Source organism: Erpetoichthys calabaricus, chromosome 4 (genome assembly GCF_900747795.2).
Source record: "Erpetoichthys calabaricus chromosome 4, fErpCal1.3, whole genome shotgun sequence".
Classification (NCBI taxonomy): domain Eukaryota; kingdom Metazoa; phylum Chordata; class Cladistia; order Polypteriformes; family Polypteridae; genus Erpetoichthys; species Erpetoichthys calabaricus.
The window spans coordinates 336,861,223-336,882,022 of NC_041397.2; the positions used below are offsets into that span (position 1 = coordinate 336,861,223).

Consider the following 20,800-nt stretch of genomic DNA (forward strand, 5'->3'; position numbering starts at 1 on the left):
CCTAATGTAATATTCTGAGACTAACTGCTGAGATTCTTGTGCGGGTATGCCAGTGTGGGCTGTACAGGAGGCCTGGTGGATGACTTCTTGTAGTGAGGAATTGAGGAAGCATATGCAGCTTAATGTTAGCAAAACAGAAGAGATGATGGTATACCACTAGAACTGACCAATTCCTTAAACCAAGAAGTAGGTGTATTAATACCCAAGGATGTAACTGGACAAAATCTGTATTGGGCTGCAATCACTGAAACAATATACAAAATTGGCTAACTGTGTTTCCAAGGGTTGCTGAGGTCATTTGACATGAGTAGAATAAATCTGCATATGTTGCATGAATTTAAGGTGCCAAGTGTGCTCTTTTAAAACAACAGTTGTCAACCGACTGGATAAGTTAATCAACAAGACCAGTTCTGTTTGAGGACCAGGCCCTGGAGTGGTGGCTCTGAGGCTAGGGATCTGCACTGGCAATCGGAAGGTTGCCGGTTCAAATCCCATAAATGCCAAAAGGGCCTCTGCTCTGTTGGGCCCTTGAGCAAGGCCCTTAACCTGCACTTGCTGAGCGCTTTGAGTAGTGAGAAAAGCGCTACATAAATACAAAGAATTCTAAGCTGCTGGCTATCAGGAACAGTGTCTCATACCTCCAGGCAACATGTGGATCACCTTTAGTTCTTGGCTCTTCTACTGTGGTGCAGTGAGTGCTATTGGATATCTTTCTTTTTTACTATTTACCATTACATGTTAAAACATATACCTTGAATGGACAATTTGTTTTCTGATATTTTAGTAGGTTAATGTTAAATTTATTATGGTCAAATTAATTTTTTTGGCTCTCTGTCTAGTATTTAATATGACTAATAACTAATCTAAACTAACATTTTCTTTTGCACAGTTCATAGTTTAAATTTTCCAATCCCTTCTGTTACATACTGTTTTAACTCAAATTTCTTTTGTCTATTTAAAGTGTTTGCTGAATGGGTTTTTTTATTTTTAACATTTACCTTTCCTTGATTTTATTTTTTCTATGACTCTGACACTCCGTTCTGCCCTACTGTCCACTGTACCTAAACATCAGACATTTTCTCAATTCTTGTGCAATTTAGAAACTGGAAGTAAAGTTGATTTTTCTTTTTATGTCTGCTTGTGCATGTGTATTTTAAGGCAGTATTTTACAGCATCAGGAAATATGACATACATTTATTAAAGATGCAGTCAAAGAAAGAGACTGTTTACTAAGCATAATTGTAAACCTATTATATTTACTGCCAGCACAATACAAAAGATAGAAAATTATAAAAAAAAAAACGTAACATGAAATTATATGTTTAGGGTTCTTCCATTAATACTAAAACTGAAAATGCAATCATGGTTGACAACTCTCTTAACTCTTTTTCCAATATGCTGTTAAGATGATGATGATGCAGTGCTGTCTGCATTAGATTGTAAAAGCTCAACAACACAACGGACACATCGAGAATAGTTATCCTGTAATCCATCTCCATGCTGAAATTCAGCAGAAAGCATTTCCATCTGCTGATTAGTTAAATTTAATGTGTTGGATGACTCTTCTTCTTCAGTCACATCAGAAGAAATTAAAGCTGGCCCCCCGATTCTTTGTAAGTTTTCTAATAAAAGCTGTTCAATAGTAGCATCTGATGGAGCAGAATTTGTGATGAGAAGCCCATCTGACCAAATCTGTTCTGGTGTTTGGTTCCCTTCTGTTCTAATTCTGTGCATATTCCAACCATTTCTAAATAGTTCAAGTCGTTTGTTAATTTCATTAAGGTACACTAAATGAAGACATGCTATGTGTACAGTATTGTCTGGATTCAGAATACGAAGATCGTCCATTTCATAGAACTCCTTGTAAAATGGTTCAATGACCTGTGAGAATACGTCTTTCCAAAGCCTTTCAATTCTTTGGTTGTGTACTGATTGTCCAGTAATATGGCTACCACGCTGCAGTCCTCTCAGGATATTCATGAGCAGTGCTACTTGAGGATTTTCTCCTCCATGATCTGATCTTACTCGAGATGGTAAGCCATACTTCACAACAGCCTTGCAAAAAACTTCTAAAACTGTGAATGATTTGTTATCCAATGCACAATTTAAATATGGAATAAGACGCGAGAATCCATCAATACATCCATGAACAGTAAATCCCCATCTACAAAAAAAAAAAACTTAAAGGAAACCAGAACATAAATTATATATCCTAAATATTTTTTGATTAGGAAAATACTGATCATTATGTTGATTGACATTCTATTTATTACTTTTCTCAAATGAATGAGATTACAATAAACTGGCTTACCTTGCTCAGATCAAATTTAGTAATAAATAATGCAGGTAACTAAAAGTGTAAGACCTACCTAATATACTATACAGCAGTACAAAAATGTACAAGAATGAATTACCGTATCAACTTCATGTGGCTGTCCATGTGCCAGAGACTGTTTGGGGATGCAACTCGGTATGATCTTCTTTGGATTACTTGGGCCCATCTTCCTGCAGTACTCATAGGGTCAATCCTCATTAAAGAGCTGCGTATTCTTTATAATTAATCCCTTTGCTCTAAGATATCCACTGATCATCTGTTAGGAATTCATACAGCAGGAATGTTTTAGTAAGCTAAAGTACACTAATATGTTGGTGTGTGTGTATAAGCACAGGATTAATTAATGAAAAGCTTCTTCTAACTTTTTAAAGTTCTGCATAAAAATACCACATCAAACAAACTTAATAAGTGATTGCAGAGAAGCAGAGGTCACTGGGGCAGAACTACTGGAGGTTAAAGTAAGGAAGAGAAACTGAACCCAAGCCAATGAAAGAGTAGAGCTAAACACATTTACCCATAATGTTCCAAATCAGATTAATGTAATATCCTTGGCCTTTGCATTGTGAGAAAAAACTATTTCTGCAGAGACAACACAAACATGGGGAAAACTTGTACACTCCACATTGTTACTACATATAAAATATGCAAATAAAAATAATTCAGTTTCTAGAAGCTAAAAAAAACTTACCTCTGTCCCAGAATTTGGATATTGAGAATGGAGCAGTTTTACTTCATTATCAAGTTCATTATTGTCAGTAATGCCACTGAATTTACTGCGTGGGGACAGTCCTTCCTTTTTAAGTCTCTTGTAGATATATGACACAGAACAACCTAAGTGGTCAGCAATCTTCTGTCCAGAATATCCTCGTAAAATGTAAATTTGAAGTTGTTCTCTAGTAATCAATATCTTTGGTAAACCATGGCCACCTGTGTGTTATATTGTTTGAATAAGTATGTATTCTATGTATTATTTTATATTGCATATTTTCTTAAAAATACACCAACAGTATTATAAGAAAAAATAGAAAAAACTACATACATTTTTGTATTGCAGTTGTAACACCATACTGTACATTACGAAGCAAAACAGCATGATTGTTATAAAGAATAGTAAGAAGTAAGATAATAGAAAAAATGTATGGCCTACAGCTAATATATCGTTTACCAGGTTGCATATTTGTAAGTAATTATAAGTAATTGTATCATACTACACATTACATGCATTTAACCAAATGGTGACTGTTCCTAGCATAGAGTATAAAGGAATTAACTTATTCTTAGCCTGTTTAGTTCAATTTAAACTGTACAGCATTGTGGCCATTCATTATATGTATTACATAAGTAACTCATGAAACAATGAAGCATTGTAAGCTCATTTTTGAAAAATCACTCAAGTAGTTCCTTTAGCGTGGTCAGAGTGAGGGACGTTTGTCCTTTACAACTTCATGTTGTGCGAGTACATTAACAACTGTGTTTGGTGACGGTGTATAAGATAGAAGGGCTGCTATGTTCAATGAACGTAACCCTCTCTCTGCTAAACTCACTATTGTAGCAAAGCATAAACCTCACAACCATTATAATATTCATCTCTTTTTAAAATGAATATAGAAGATAAAATACCTCCATTTTGTGGTCTAGGTTTGACTGTTTAAACTCACAAATTGTAACTGACATATTTAAAGTTTAATGTGAAATGGATGTACAGTACATATTACTAAAAACTTACATATAATTTTGAGATTACATATAAAAACATATAAGGAAGAGTGAGGTAGACTGACTGTCACATCCCAAATAGTGATTTTGAATGTTAGTAGGCTATTACCTTAGGTAATTAGTCATTCAAACCTAAGCTATTTATACATATAAAATCTTTTGGTGCCTTGCGTTTCCCTTTGAATCAAAATTATTTCCACTTCCTTCACCACCTCTTGAGCAACAGTCTCCTTGACTAGAAATTAAGAATAACTAAATATCCTGAATTTGCATTGTTTTATTTCCTTTTCTCAAGAGGGATACTTAGAACAAAATATTAAATTAGCTTTTGTCCCTCTATATATAGGACTTATGTAGTATACACATTCCATTCATTTATTTTAAGATAACATACCTTCTCGTCTGCGTTGAGTTGTAAAAGTACTACTGCTTGACTGAGAATCTTCCATATTTTCAAAGAAACTCAACAAATCCTCTAAAGAATGTGATATTTCTATACGAATGTTCTCTGGTATTTGTACTGAAATTCTGTCAAACTGTGTTTTTGTCATTTGAAGCAACCTCAAATTAGAATTGTTAATTTCCAAAGAGCCTTCTTCTGCATTTCGCTGAAAGGTTCTAAGGATATTTTTAACTTCCCTGAGAACAGAACGTGCTCCTGATGTTTCTGCCATGATTAATGGCTGCTAGAAAATAAATATGATCTGGAGATGTTGTTAGTTCAGCAGGAAGTGATGTAAACATATATTTAAATAAGGAGGAAGTGATTTAAAGATATCTGTAATTCATTTGAAGATATCTGTAAATAAAGAGGAAGTGATTTAAAGATATCTGTAAGTATGCAAGCAATCATTTAAAGACATCTGCAAATCTTTTAAAGATATCTGTAAGTATGCAAGTGCTCATTTAAAGATATCTGTAATTCATTTAAAGATATCTTTAAATACGCAAGTGCTCATTTAAAGATATCAGTAACAACCTTGACTAAAATATTCTAAGCCAAAGTGACATTTGGAGATATCTGTAATTGATTTAAAGATATCTGTAATTGATTTGAAGATATCTGTAAATCATTTAAAGATATCTTTAAATACGCAAGTGCTCATTTAAAGATATCTGTAATTGATTTGAAGATATCTGTAAATCATTTAAAGATATCTTTAAATACAAAGTGCTCATTTAAAGATATCAGTAACAACCTTGACTAAAATATTCTAAGTCAAAGTGACATTTGGAGATATCTGTAATTGATTTGAAGATATCTGTAAATCATTTAAAGATATCTTTAACAGCTTTTCATAAAGATATCTTTAAAGGATTTAGAGATATCTTTAAATGTTTTCAAGATATCTCTGAATAATAATTTGGCTTGCCATATGACACCAGGGTCTCCAAACACACAAATATGAAACTTATTATGTTTTACAGTGAAACTCTTTACATACACAATATAATTATATATTAATTTGCTTGCTATCTGTCTAAGCTGAAAATATTGTTAAATGGAGGAATTGGAAAAAAAAACTTTCAAAAGTGGAGGATCAACGACGTGAACCGCTGGTGTTTTTACTGAGAGACAGTTGCGATACCATTGAGCCACCGAATCGGGATAATTAACGAGCTCCGCACAACTGAACTACTACTACTGTTCTTACTGCGGCGGATGTGGAAATATGTTGTTTGACATATACACGTTAAATTGGTTTAATTGACACGAGAGCATCATAGTTGTATTCTCCTAATGAAGACGAAAAAATTATATTTATAGATGTATACTATATCACGTACAGTTTTGAACAAAATTAAACATTCCATAAAAAGATTGCATGATTTACCTAATCTTTTTATATATATAAAGTTGATATATGACAATATATCTTTGACACTATGTATCAGACAAAGGAAATCACAGCAATCCACAAGAACAATAATTACTTCTCAGCAACTACTTGAATTGTAGTTTAACTATATTAAGTGAAGTGTGTAATGTCAATACGAATTACAAAATATAACTAGAGAATTAAGTGTCAGATAGACTCTCAAAATATAGAGGTCAATGCCTTTGAGTGTGCTGAGGCTTCACAAAGATTCAGTAACCAGTGACCATGTCTGCTTGAGGCTTCGAAGCCCTATCATGATCCAATCTCAGTACTACGCATGTCCAAGGTTTCGGTGTCCCGTCATGAGCTCAGTACTACGCATGTCTGAGGCTTCGAATCTGCTTGAGGCTTCGAAGCCTCAGTTAACCCAGTGCGCATGTCTGAGGCTTCGGAGCTCCGTCATGATACAATCTCAGTGTGCATGTCTGCTTAGTGCTTCGAGTCATAATTCATCGAACTCCCGTTTGAAGTAAATATGGCATCAACAGAGTTCAAAAACTTGACAGAATTCCCATTGAAATGAATGTTTGTGGATGATCCATACATGTTAAATGATTGTGCCCGATAATACTTTGTGGCAAAAAATAAAATTATAAATTATACATCATACAAATGCCGACTTGTAGAATGCATAATGCTGCAAAGAAGAGCTTTAGTAATACGGGTGACGACACATCTCTCACTATAATACTCTCATAAATATCCATTCTTCACCTCATGCAACATGTCATGCAACAGTGAACGTACAGTGGGGAAAAAAAGTATTTAGTCAGCCACCAATTGAGCAAGTTCTCCCACTTAAAGATGAGAGAGGCCTGTAATTTTCATCATAGGTAAACCTCAACTATGAGAGACAAAATGAGAAAACAAAATCCAGAAAATCACATTGTCTGATTTTTGAAGAATTTATTTGCAAATTATGGTGGAAAATAAGTATTTGGTCAATAACAAAAGTTCATCTCAATACTTTGTTATATACCCTTTGTTGGCAATGACAGAGGTCAAAGGTTTTCTGTAAGTCTTCACAAGGTTTTCACACACTGTTACTGGTATTTTGGCCCATTCCTCCATGCAGATCTCCTCTAGAGCAGTGATGTTTTGGGGCTGTAGTTGGGCAACACGGACTTTCAACTCCCTCCAAAGATTTACTATGGGATTGAGATGTGGAGACTGGCTAAGCCACTCCAGGACCTTGAAATGCTTCTTACGAAGCCACTCCTTCATTACCCGGGCGGTGTGTTTGGGATCATTGTCATGCTGAAAGACCCAGCCATGTTTCATCTTCAATGCCCTTGCTGATGGAAGGAGGTTTTCACTCAAAATCTGACGATACATGGCCCCATTCATTCTTTCCTTTACACGAATCAGTCGTCGTGGTCCCTTTGCAGAAAAACAGCCCCAAAGCATGATGTGTCCACCCCCATGCTTTACAGTAGGTATGGTGTTGAAATGCCACTCCTGTGCTTGGTCATGATAATTGTTTAATAAAATCTTCCATAAAAGTGCACAACATAAATACTGTAATAACCAATCTTAATGCACATAGAAAATCTAGGCAATACGGCATAAACACCAATAATTTAATTAAAGTTACTACTTTAGATGAACAATGTATTAAAACTATAAAAACAGATCATAGGTTAAACAAAAAATACACGCAGAGCAGCGCTAATAAAAATAACTTAATTCCTGTTCCATATATCAATAACGCACATAGTATTCATCTCTGCTCCTCCAAAACATTAAATATGGCACTATTAAATATTAGAGCTTTAACTAACAAGACGTTTTTTTATCAATTATCTTATTAGTGATAAAAAAATAGATTTTATTGCACTAAGTGAAACGTGGCTTAGCTCAGATGGCGCAGCTGTTTTAATCGAATCTGCGCCTCCGGATTACAGTTTTACTCGTGCTGATCGCCAAGGAAAGAGAGGTGGAGGGCTAGCGAACATTTACTCTAGCAGGTTAAAATGTAAAAATATCAGTTTTGGTAAGTTCAAGTCTTTTGAGTATCTCGCCATTGTTATTCAGGGAGATTCTCACGTTCTAGTATTATCCGTGTATAGACCTCCAAAATTCAACGCGTCTTTCTTTGAGGAATTCTCTAACTTGATGTCAATCTTAATTACGAACTATGAAACACTCTTAATAGTCGGCGACTTTAATTTTCATATAGATAATCAATGTGACCAAAAAGTAAAAGAATTTATGAACCTCCTGGACTCTTTTGATTTGAGACAGCTCGTTAATCAGCCTATACATAAAGCAGGTCATACGTTAGACTTAGTAATTACTAAAGGACTAAAAGTTGATATAAAGCAGGTCATTGATATTGGTCTATCAGACCATTTTCTTCTACTCTTTAATATAGAAATAATGATAGAAAACACTCATGAGAAGCATATTGTTAAAAAACGCTTCTTTGACTCATCAGCAGCTTTAAAACTTACAAACATTCTAACCAATCAGTCCGTTTATAGTGCCAACTATAATAGCGAGGAGAATGTAAATAGTAAGGTGGAAAGATTTAATACTAAAGTGAGGGCTGCTGTTGACATAGTTGCACCTGAAAAGACAGTTAAAAAATCTTCTAGCATTGTTATACCATGGAAGACCCAAAGAGTGTCTGATTTAAAGAGAACATGCCGTAGAGCTGAGCGTAAATGGAGGAAATCTAAACTAACTATTGACTATGAAATATTAAAAGTTAAAATAACAGAATGCAATAACACAGTCCGTCTTGAGAGGTGCTGCTATTTCTCTAAGATTATAAATAACAATGCTAGTAATCCCAGAGTCTTATTTTCGACAATTGATCGTCTGTTAAACCAGGTAACTCAAAGGAATGCCTCCTTAGTACTTCCAGTAAAACCTGTGAGGCTATCGCTGTATTTTTCAATCAAAAAATTAATGATATTAGAAATAACATAGTATATCTCCCCAACACTAAGGATCCTCCTAAACCCCAGTACCCCATAATAAACAAATTAAAGTCTTTCACTAGGATAGATTTACCTGATTTACATAAAATAATTTCTCAAATAAAACCCTCCACCTGTGCCCTTGACCCAATACCAACAAATTTTTTCAAAGAAGTATCGGGTGTGCTTATTGATAATATTCTTGACATAGTAAATTCGTCATTAGATACGGGGGTCTTCCCAGACTGTCTTAAGACTGCAGTAGTTAAACCCCTACTTAAGAAAAATAATCTCGATCCCTCTGCTCTTGAAAATTATAGACCCATCTCTAACCTGCCTTTCTTAAGTAAAATTCTAGAGAAAGCAGTCATTATACAGTTAAATGAGCACCTCAATAAATATGCTATTCTTGATAAATTTCAGTCAGGTTTTAGAACAAATCACAGCACAGAAACTGCACTCGTTAAAGTAGTAAATGACTTGCGGGTAAATGCAGACAGAGGCCATTTATCTGTTCTCATCCTCTTAGATCTGAGTGCCACATTTGACACCATTGATCATAATATTCTTAAGAATCACCTTAGTCAATGGGTGGGCCTCTCTGGCAGTGTCTTAAATTGGTTTGAATCCTACCTGGCAGGGAGAAAATTCTTTGTTAGTTGTGGTAATTATAACTCAAAGACACATGATATTCTAAATGGTGTTCCACAAGGCTCTATCCTGGGGCCACTGCTCTTCTCAATCTACATGCTTCCATTAGGTCAGATTATCTCAGGGCACAACGTGAGCTACCACAGCTATGCTGATGACACACAGCTGTATTTATCAATAGCACCTGATGACCCCAAATCTCTTGATTCGCTAACACAATGTCTAACCTGTATCTCAGAATGGATAAATAGTAACTTTCTCAAATTAAATAAAGAAAAAACCGAAATCTTAGTGATTGGCAATAATGGATACAATGAGGCTATTAGAAATAAACTGGATGCATTAGGATTAAAAGTCAAATCGGAGGTAAAAAGCTTAGGGGTAACCGTTGATTGTAATCTGAATTTTAAATTGCATATTAATCAGATCACTAGGACAGCATTTTTTCACCTAAGAAACATAGCAAACGTTAGACCTCTTATATCATTGAAAGATGCAGAGAAATTAGTTCATGCATTTGTTTTCAGTCGGCTAGATTACTGTAACGCACTCCTCTCAGGACTACCCAAAAAAGACATCAATCGTTTGCAACGAGTGCAGAATGCAGCTGCTAGAATCCTTACCAGGAAAAGAAAATCCGAACACATTTCTCCAGTTTTGATGTCACTACACTGGTTACCTGTGTCATTCAGAATTGACTTTAAAATTCTGCTTATGGTTTATAAAGCTTTAAATAATCTCGCCCCGGCTTATATATCGGAATGTCTGACACCTTATATTCCAAATCGTAACCTCAGATCCTCAACTGAGTGTCTCCTTAGAATTCCAAGAGCAAAACTTAAAAGAAGTGGTGAGGCGGGTGACCTTCTGCTGTTATGCACCTAAAATCTGGCGCCACCACCATCTACCCAAAGCACCATGATGTTCCAACAATGATGGATGGATTAAAAGCCAGAAGTCTGTATGACCATCAGCATCAAGTGACTCCGTGAAAAACCCGAACTACCAAGAGGACTATTTCATTTATGTGAGGTAGAATGCCCAAAGGGGACTGGGCGGTCTCGTGGCCTGGAACCCCTACAGATTTTATTTTTTTCTCCAGCCTTCTGGAGTTTTTTTTTTGTTTTTTCTGTCCACCCTGGCCATCGGACCTTACTCCTTTTTATGTTAACTAAGGTTGTCTTATTTTAATTTCTTATTTTGTCTTTTATTTTTCTTCTCTTCATTGTGTAAAGCACTTTGAGCTACTTTTTGTATGAAAATGTGCTATATAAATAAATGTTGTTGTTGTTCTTTGGATGCAACTCAGCATTCTTTCTCCTCCAAACACGACGAGTAGAGTTTTGTTCATCTGACCATATGACATTCTCCCAATCCTCTTCTGGATCATCCAAATGCTCTCTAGCAAACTTCAGACGGGCCTGCACATGTACTGGCTTAAGCAGGAGGACACGTCTGGCACTGCTGGATTTGAGTCCCTGGCGGCGTAGTGTGTTACTGATGGTAGCCTTTGTTACTTTGGTCCCAGCTCTCTGCAGGTCATTCACTAGGTCCCCCCGTGTGGTTCTGCGATTTTTACTCACCGTTCTTGTGATCATTTTGACCCCACGGGGTGAGATCTTGCGTGGAGCCCCAGATCGAGGGAGATTATCAGTGGTCTTGTATGTCTTCCATTTTCTAATGATTGCTCCCACAGTTGATTTCTTCACACCAAGCTGCTTACCTATTGCAGATTCAGTCTTCCCAGCCTGGTGCAGGTCTACAATTTTGTTTCTGGTGTACTTTGACAGCTCTTTGGTCTTGGCCATAGTGGAGTTTGGAGTGTGACTGTTTGAGGTTGTGGACAGGTGTCTTTTATATTGATAACGAGTTCAAACAGGTGCCATTAATACAGGTAACGAGTGGAGGACAGAGGAGCCTCTTACAGAAGAACTTACAGGTCTGTGAGAGCCAGAAATCTTGCTTGTTTGTAGGTGACCAAATACTTATTTTCCACCATAATTTGCAAATAAATTCTTTAAAAATCAGACAATGGGATTTTCTAGATTTTTTTTCTCATTTTGTCTCTCATAGTTGGGGTAAACCTGTGATGAAGATTACAGGCCTCTCTCATCTTTTTAAGTGGGAGAACTTGCACTTGGAGGCTGACTAAATACTTTTTTGCCCCACTGTATGTCATATAGTATACATCTATATATCATTGTTTTTGTCTTCATTACATACATACATACATAAAAAACATGCATTATATACATCCACCTTGCTGAAAACAGTAGTGGTGCAGCGGTAGTGTTGCCGCTCCATAATAAGGCTTGTGTGGGTTCGGGTTCCACGTCCACCCATTGTGAATTGTGACCCAAAAGAGTCTGTTTTTCTTTTTTTTTTCCATTTAACAGTAAATTCCACCGTGGACCGACAGCGAGCAAGGTGAGAACACTAGTAAAGATCTAGCAAATGGAAATGGGCATCTTGTTTTATGTCTATAACAAAAAAATAAAAAATTTGAGTGACGATTTCAACTGTTATTGTAGTTGTTGATGGCGGGTTTAGCGGTTTACATTTTTTTATATTAAATTAATAAGGTGGAATGTGTTCTTACTTTGAGTGTTGGGGGGGAGCTACACGATAAATGTGTTAGTAACTGGGATTGCGCCTTTATAACTGGAAGATTGCTTAGGAATGATACAGACTGGACAACTATATGTTTTAGTTAATGTTTAATAAATTGCACTGTGCTTTAAACTAAGACAACTTTAATGCCGACCTTGATCCATGCACTGCTCACCTCGGAGTGTCCCGTATGTGTCTGCGGTGTGCCGGTGACTGATCTGCGCCGTGTCTCTCAGCCTCTCTGATGAGTTCCGGATTGACATCTTTGAATGTTTGGTGCAGCAGATCGAATTCAACCTGATCTGCCACAGTGGGTTTGTTATCACCTTATTCAATGGATGGGTTCATGGACGTCAAATGGCGATGAATAGAAGATGAATTAATGTAAATACGCGAGCTGCCTTACCCAATTAGTCATCGCATTTTGATGGCGATTCTAAGTGGGGATGAGTCCCGAACAGATCTCTTATGCGATCCTTCCACAGTATCTCTCAAAATTATTTAGTTCAAATTGGTTATAAAGATTTCACTTGAGAGTATTTTTTTAAATATTATTAATTATGATGAGTCTTTATTTCGGATCGAACTCAAGCTAGCAATCCGCTCAGAATTTGGAAAAGCAACCACCTTAGTTAATTGAGCCACTGACGGCGTCTTTTCTTCGTAGCGAACTCGTTACTTTTGAGCTCCAAAAAATATTGTAAAGTATTAATAAATTAAATATTTTAATACTTGATCGAATAATACCATCTGTGATTTAAGGATTTCACCTTTTCTTTCTCAAATGTGCTTACCTATATCATGGCAAAGTACAGGGATAAACCTTTATTTTCTGTCTACTCCGTTTTAATTAAGTCAGACCAAAGAAAACATTTAAGGCTATTAAATGTGATCTCAAGAAAAGATCAGGGTTAATTATAATACTAATAACAGGAGCGATTATAATGATACAGTTCAAAAGTAAATACTAATTGAAAGAGCCGGGAATGCATGAGGTGAGGCGTCTTATTTTGTTTAACTCTTGCTATCGTATAGTGCATTCTGCCTGTCGTTAGTTTTATTTATATTTTTTAGACATCAGACACTAGAACCTGTTGACGATCCCTTCTCTTCGTTGTCAGTCTGTAGCTGCGAAAAAATAAAAGCAATGAGTTGTAACAGACCTTATTGAAATGGATCATAAGTTTGTGTAACGTTAATGAAAATGGCCAGGAGGTGTCACTAGAGAGGTGAGTGTCAAATGCTTCGAAGCTTCGATACGATTTCCGACACAATTGCTTCAAACGTGTTGATGCTTCGTGAGGCTTCACTCCGCCCATCACTACTATTCTCTGTTATCGAATATTGATGTATTCCTGCGCCCAAAACTTGACAAAACCTTCCGAAGTCTCTCCAAGTAGAGAAACTGCGGAAACGTCACTTCCGCTCTATGGTGCTGTGTGGACGTGACGGCTGCTGGGAGGAAGGCGGGCTCTTCAAATGGAGGAAGCTGGAAAATCGCTGGATCATTGTAACCGTTTTACCTGTTGCATTACCTTCAGTTTGTCTTGAATTACTGTTCCTGGTTGGATACATGGTCTGTCTCGTGCCCGTGAACGGATTGGTGGCAACTTCATTGATAGAGATGGTAGGATAAACTTTAATATTGTTCTTATCGGATTGTTTACAGTATTTTCCACTCTTCATCTGTTGCTGCTACTTTGGTTTGTCCTCTGGATTTTGCCGTGAGTGTTTGTCGTGCTTATTGTCGTTTACGGGTTTTATTAAACGTGAGACCCTGTCGCTACCCGATCTGCGGTGTCTATCCGATGAGCGCTCACACAGCGCGCCCCTGCCCGATCTGAGTTTTTTTTACTTTGCGACACGAGTCCCCATCCGATTTGTCTCGCGCACGCGCTGTCTGTTTAAAGTCATTTCACGACACTCCCCGATTTGTTTTTCGCATATCTAATGTTTTACGACACACGTCACTCGTCAGGTTTAAATTGTATTTGCGAGTAATTCTATAAGTGGACTTCTTACTGGAAAAGATGACAACTTTTGAATTTTATAACGTCTTGGAAGAATATTTGTCGCCTAAAAATTTTAACTCCATTCGAATGAAGAGGGAGCGAAATGAAATGCGACTTATGTCTGTGAACTTTATAATGGATACGTATAGCTTTTTGTAAGTACATCGTATTGATGAAAAAGGCAATAAGGATTTTCATTTTTAGTTCCAATACGACATTCGTAATCTCGAGGTTTAAATGTGAAAGTCGCAGCATTTTCCGTATTTGGGTTAATGGATGCATTTCATTTGTTTCGTAACACCCTATTAGCATTTGGTGGTGTGTTTAACCGCATGCTAATAATTGAGAAAAACGATGTAATCGAGGTGTTGAATTAGGAATAGAATTAGGAGAGCACGTCTGACACTCCACGGGTGTAAAGTGTGCCCTCCAAAGCCATCGGTATTTTTTATTATGTTGATATCAGATTACATCATGTAAAAGAATGACTCCAAGCGCATAAAGGTTTGGGGTTTCCGGCCCCGTAGACTGTAACAAAAGATTAATTTTCACAAACAAAGTTTCAGAATTGGCATTTATAATTCAGCCGCCATGATATCAGGGGGACCGGAAATAGGAGAATGGACTGCTGGGAAGGAACCGTGATGGATTCTGGAATTGTTGACGTCATCGAGGAGCGACAGAGGGAAGGCGGAAGTGTTGTTATGGCTTCATGTATTCAGGGTGGATTCATGCCGGCGGTGCGTCCTTCTTTCTGCAGAGATAAAGAGAGAGAAGTTAGTACCCCGCCATTCCTTTCTGACATACGGCTTCATGTCACGTTTTGAGTCGTTACGCGGCTCCCTAATCGCGCGTGCGTGATAATCAATATAAGAGTTTTTCCATAATAAAGTTAACAAACATATGATGATGAAGGCTGAATTACATACAAGAGTAGCAACAGCTATTATAAGAAAGCGAGATGCAGATAATAGCATTACAAATTGTTAATGAAGCAGATCAGAATCTTACACGTTTTAATTATTTTATTGTGTTTACCTTTTTAAAAGCTATTTCTAGCATATTTAATATCCATACAGAAAGATGTAACAGAGGGTCTAACGTTCTGAACTTTACACTTATGAATAGATAGATACTTTATTAATCCCAATGGGAAATTCACAGCATACTGATACAATAAATAATATTAAATTAAAGAATGATAATAATGCAGGTGAAAAACAGACAATAACTTTGTATAATGTTAACGTTTACCCCCCTTGGGTGGAATTGAAGAGCCGCATAGTTTGGGGGAGGAACGATCTCCTCAATCTGTCAGTGGAGCAGGACAGTGACAGGAGTCTGTCGCTGAAGCTGCTCTTCTCTCTGGAGATGATACTATTAAGTGGATGCAGTGGATTCTCCATAATTGATAGGAGCCTGCTGAGCGCCCTTCGCTCTGCCACAGATGTCAAACTGTCCAGCTCCATGCCAACAATAGAGCCTGCCTTCCTCACCAGTTTGTCCAGGCGTGAGGCGTCTTTCCTCTTAATGCTGCCTCCCCAGCACACCACCGCGTAGAAGAGGGCGCTCGCCTCAACTATCTGATAGAACATCTGCAGCATCTTATTGCAGATGTTGAAGGACGCCAGCCTTCTAAGGAAGTATAGTATAAGAATATATAATATTAATAATAATTAAATATAGTATAAGAATAGGAAATTTATGAAGCAAGGAAACCACAGTTACTGCATTTTCTAACATTTAGTCTTCAAAATTGTATACAGAAGAAGAACAAGAATTAAAGAGTGAGATATTGTTTTGTCATTCAAGACAGTAACAGAAGTCTTTATAAAACATTTTAGAATAGAAGCAGAAGTAAAAGAAATGTGAGAGGGGATTTGTCTTCATTTGTACATTTCAGGGACATATGTCATACTTGCGAATTAATTTGGTATTTGGCTACTATTTAGTCATAATTTTGAAATGGATTTCTTTAACCTTGTTTGATGGAAAAAATTCTATGGTAGAAAACAGGCAAATTAAAAATGTATATCCAAAGCCATCAGAGTATTGTGGTTTGCATCTGATGTGGCAAAGTGACAGGCTGGGCACCTGCTGTTGTCATTTGTCATTAGCTTCTCATTTAAGCTGTTGGTTTGGAAGGAGCACACACACAAACACATTTAACTGAATATAATGGAGAAGGCTTGCTCCTTAGAAATAACTTTTCTTATTGCTGCAGTTATAAGTACAATGCCCCTTCATTGTATTTTTTTTCTTGACCCTACAGGATGCCCGGTGGTAAGCAGCTTTCCAACTGGCTGAACAGATGCCAGTCTATCCGAATTCTGAGACACAACTAGATGTCCTTTTCTTCTGCTTTTAAGATTTCCAATTTAGGATGATGTGCAGTTCATGTTTGATTTGCTATTTCTACAGGTAAGACTACTGAGGCTTTCAGTTTCAGAAGTAGTTTGTGCACAATTCCTGCAAAGACTCCCCATATTTATTACTTGATCGGTAATATTTTGCTGCCTTGAATACTGTCCTGTATGTCTGCTCACTCTGTCCATGAACTAACACGGGTTATTTAATTTTAGACAGGAGAGCCTCAGAGTGTGAATCCTCACAAACACGGAGACTGAGGAGCATCAGTCCCAGCAGTCACTAAACAGGGATGTTGTTCCCTTTTGCAATATAACATTTATTTTCTTAAGTTACTGTGCTTTGTTGTTGAATTTTGAAAGAACCCAGACCTCATTTTAAATTTAAAGCAAAACTAAGGCAGGAGAGAAAAATAAAGATGTTTTCATGTAAGTAATGACACCTGAGCACATCACATTAGAAGTTCAGATATACAGAGACTGTAACACAATTTGTACTGTATGCGCAATGTATAAGACAAAAAATGATGCTACATAAAATGACACTTACGTTGGGGTTCTTTCAACATCCAACAAAAAACCACAGTAATTATTGTTATTAGTTGGACTTTACTCTAAGCAGAACTTTATCTATTGTGATGGTTTATTTTGCTAATAATTAATCTACAGGTGAATCAGGAAGGAGGCAGAACAAGAAGTAAGGGTACACTTTATTAATGTTTGAACTCCGTGAGTGAATATCTACTGTGTTTGTTTTTAACAGTTACAGTGAAGTAGAAGAGTCCGGCCATGTTATGGGGCAGCAGTTAAAGAAGGAAGGCGAGATGTGGGCCATGTTGAAGTAGTGGGTGACCCTCCTGTCCACACTTCTAGAATTCTCCTTCTCAACATCTGGTCTGGATCTGCTGTGCCTTTGCCAAGTGATCACGAGGTATTGAACTATTTTGTTTTTTTCTTCTTCTGAAAACTGTCTCAGTCTCATTACGCTGGCTGTCTGTCTCACATAGAATTGATTTCAAGGCTCTATTCAATAATTAGAAGGCTTTAAGTATTTTAGACCCTGCCTGTATTTTCTTTTGTCAAACTTTGCTTTGCTTTTTATTCCAAGATCAACCATAAAAACTGGCAGCTTTCTGTACTCTGGAATGCTTTGCCAGTAGAGAAGTGCCAGGCTACAAATGTCAAGCATTTTGAAAAACTTCAACAAGCCCACTTATTTGTGTTTTTCTTAATTACTTGCATTGCTTATAATAGATTAGAAATGGTTTGTAAGTTCTGCACTGGGTACTAACTTATGCTGTGTTTCTCTGTTGTCTTTTTCTAGTTTATTGCAATGGTGCCCAAAAGTGATATAGAGTAAATGTTAAGGGACAGATCAGGAAAAATATCAGTTTAAATAGAACACATTTTTTATGGAATATTGCTGGATAATAACTCTTTGACTCTGAGCAGTATCTTGTTCATAAAGCTAAAGTAGCATTTTTCCATTTTTGACAAATTTAATTATTCACTTTTACTGTGTTCAAAACCTTGGCTAACATTTTTTTTAATACCAAGGTAAAAATCTGTAAATATGTTTGTGTTCCCTTTCTCTAATAGATTTTCACAACTCCCCCTTGTTGGCCATTTTCATTGTATTTGTGTTCTAGTTAAATGCATTTCCCTTTTATACATCTTTATGATTACTGCATTTTCTACTCCTATATTTGTGTGTAATTTTTTTTGACAAACAATGTTCAGATATTTCACTTCTGTAATTTTTAAATGTACAATTTATTCAATAAAAAATGTATGAAAAAGTGTATTGTATATCCTTTTTTAAAGTTATAAAAATGAACTGGCTCTGTATCAATAGGGGTGAATAAAACCATTGACATGAGACAAGTCTGCACACAAACAGCGGTGTGTTATGTTGATTAAACTTGTAAGAAAGAATATCACTGCCCTCTGTCTACATGGTGTGCTTCATAAACTGACCTATTTCATGCTGTATAAATTCTGCTCAGGTACTGCAGAATATTTTATTTTACAGCTGTTAAATTCAGTTCAGTTTTATTGGCTTAATAGGTAAGTTAAAACAAGCCACAGATTCAAATCCTCCTTCATTCCAACGGCTATTAATCTTACAGAAAAGTTCAACTTTACACCCACAGACCTGAATTAAGTGAGTGAACTGTTATTGCTTGAATCAGTCATTAGTCAAATCTAAAAGTCAATTTAATTTTTTACGTGTGACATGTTTGATCGAAGTTTTTACAGCAAGTGCTTGCTGCCTTATTTATTACGTTTATTTGTAATAAGGTTGTTTTTTGTGATGTGTTTTTAATGTTATATCACGGTGTCTGTGAAACCAAACATTTTTAAAGATGCTAAAACTGAATAGAACATTTTATTTTACTGCTGTTAAATTCTGAAGTAACTGAGCAGAATTAAAACAGCATGAGCTACTTCAGATTATGATTAACGCCACCTGAGCCGTGTGCAGTGAAATTCCCAGCAGCGTCGTTTGTGGGCAGACAGACTCCTCATCTCATGGGAATGGTTTTATTCCCCCATATTGATACACGGCCAGTACACCCCCTGCACGCCCAGCCTACCTATAAAGGGGTCTCTCTTTGAAACGCCTTTCCCAAGGTTTCTTCCATTTTTTTCCCTACAAGACCGTCCTCTTCTTGGAGAGTCAAGACTGGGGGGCTGTCAAAAGGCAGGGCCTGTTAAAGCCCATTGCGACACGACACGTCTTGTGAGTTTGGGCGACACAAGTAAATTGTACATACAGTAGACATTGGGTTACAATCGCTCAAATTTCATATCAATTTTTTTTCTCGTCATTTTAAATATCTATATACACATTCAATTAAGTGACTCTATTCAAAACCGTAGGGTGCATGAAAACATTTGGATGGTTGTTTAAATAAAATACTTCCGGTTGAGTAACTTTTCTCAAATTACATATGTTTGCTTTTTATCATTAGAAGTTTTTGTACAAAATTTGAATTTGCAAAGTTTCATGAACACTGGTTATAATTACAGATAAAGTATCACTTCTTGATGCGTGATATTTGTCAGATTTCATATCTACTTATTTTTCGTCATTTCTACTGACAATTTTGAATCGTATCTTTATTTATACCCACAGTTTACCTGATCACATTTCAAATTTTTTTTTTTTCCCCCAAGTAAAGTACAAATTCCAGTCACCGGAATGTGGTCTGAAAGTTGATAGGATTCCTTATTTTTGATATAAAGCAGGTAAACAAAATCTCATTGACCGAAAGGCAAAGCGTTTTCAAGTTACAGACAGACATTTCAAAAATGGTTTATTCGGATTTGGGACGGTCTAAAGGATCAAGATTCAAACAAGTCTTGATGTCAGATTTTTTCACGATTCCTACACTTTCTTTATACTATGGATACGAGAAAGTCAACCTGAAACACTAAAGCAATGAAAACATCCAAGATTCTGGGGTGTTTTATTAACAGTCTGTAATGCTGTTCTTTGCATCCCTCTTTCTTGTCATAACTTAGCTGCTGTTGTTGTATGTAATTGGTGTTAACTATATAATGGATAAACTCTGTGGTAATAATAAAATAGTTTGATGGCACACTTTACACCAGTCTAGTGTCAGGCCTGCACTCCTAATTCTGTTCCTAATTCAACACTAGATTACTTTGTTTTGCTTATTTGTTAGCATACAGTTCACTCTTTAAGATTAAAAAATTTGGACAAATGTTTTAAAAAACATACCAGCAAATGCTAATGGAATGTTACGACAATAATGACGTGTATCCAGTAATCTGTTAACTCTAATGCGGAACATTCTGTGACGTTTACCTTTAAAAAAAACAAAATTACAAAGGTTATATTGCAACTGAAAATGAAAATCCTTACTGCCTTTTTCATCAGTACTTACAAAAAGCTTATAAAGTTCACAGACATGAATCGTATTTTATTTCACTTCCCCTTCATTCGAGTGGAGTTACATTTTTCAGGTGATGAGTATTCTTTTGAATTCTTTCAAATGGTAGTTTTCTGTATCCTTCCACATCTTTCAGGTTTTGGTTGCCATTTTAAAGCATTTGTGATCATTTTAGCTGAGGAGCCTATCATTTTCTACACTTCTTTACATGTTTTTTACTCAAATATCAACTTTTTAATCAAAGTATGCTGTTCTGAACAGTGTCTGGAACGACCCATTTTACTGTGATTTTCAGAGAGAGATGCGCCATAACCAGCCTGTACGACCTTTGCTGCCTTCCTTCCATAAATAAGGGCTGTGACTGACGCAGAATGAATGACCTCACT

The 20,800-nt window shown here is 36.4% G+C and overlaps 1 protein-coding gene and 1 long non-coding RNA gene across 3 annotated transcripts; one reads left to right on the top strand and one right to left on the bottom strand.

Moving 5' to 3' along the window:
• Window positions 1–1,277: 1,277 nt before the first annotated feature.
• On the bottom strand, window positions 1,278–3,298 carry LOC114644837 (uncharacterized). The gene is made up of 3 exons (XM_028792824.2): window positions 3,024–3,298; window positions 2,415–2,591; window positions 1,278–2,164 (listed from the first exon to the last, which is right to left on the bottom strand). The coding sequence occupies exons 2-3, from the start codon at window positions 2,531–2,533 to the stop codon at window positions 1,402–1,404; spliced, it is 882 nt and encodes a 293-aa protein (XP_028648657.2). The 5' UTR covers window positions 2,534–2,591; window positions 3,024–3,298; the 3' UTR covers window positions 1,278–1,401.
• Window positions 3,299–14,088: 10,790 nt separating this feature from the next.
• LOC114645014 (uncharacterized) lies at window positions 14,089–18,199 on the top strand. Of its 2 annotated transcripts, none has more exons than XR_007934793.1 (3): window positions 14,089–14,283; window positions 16,401–16,549; window positions 17,258–18,199. It is a non-coding gene; the product is annotated as an uncharacterized LOC114645014 (long non-coding RNA). The 2 variants fall into 2 exon arrangements; XR_003715093.2 differs by lacking the exon at window positions 14,089–14,283 and adding an exon at window positions 14,814–14,904.
• The last annotated feature ends 2,601 nt before the right edge of the window (window positions 18,200–20,800 follow it).

What these genes read in the sequence shown, in the direction of transcription:
- LOC114644837 (XM_028792824.2), bottom strand. Translation starts at nt 2,533, where the DNA reads ATGAGGATTGACCCTATGAGTACTGCAGGAAGATGGGCCCAAGTAATC. An exon ending in AGCCACATGAAGTTGATACG is followed by an intron (nt 2,165 to 2,414) that starts GTAATTCATTCT and finishes TTTTTTTTGTAG; the next exon opens with ATGGGGATTTACTGTTCATG.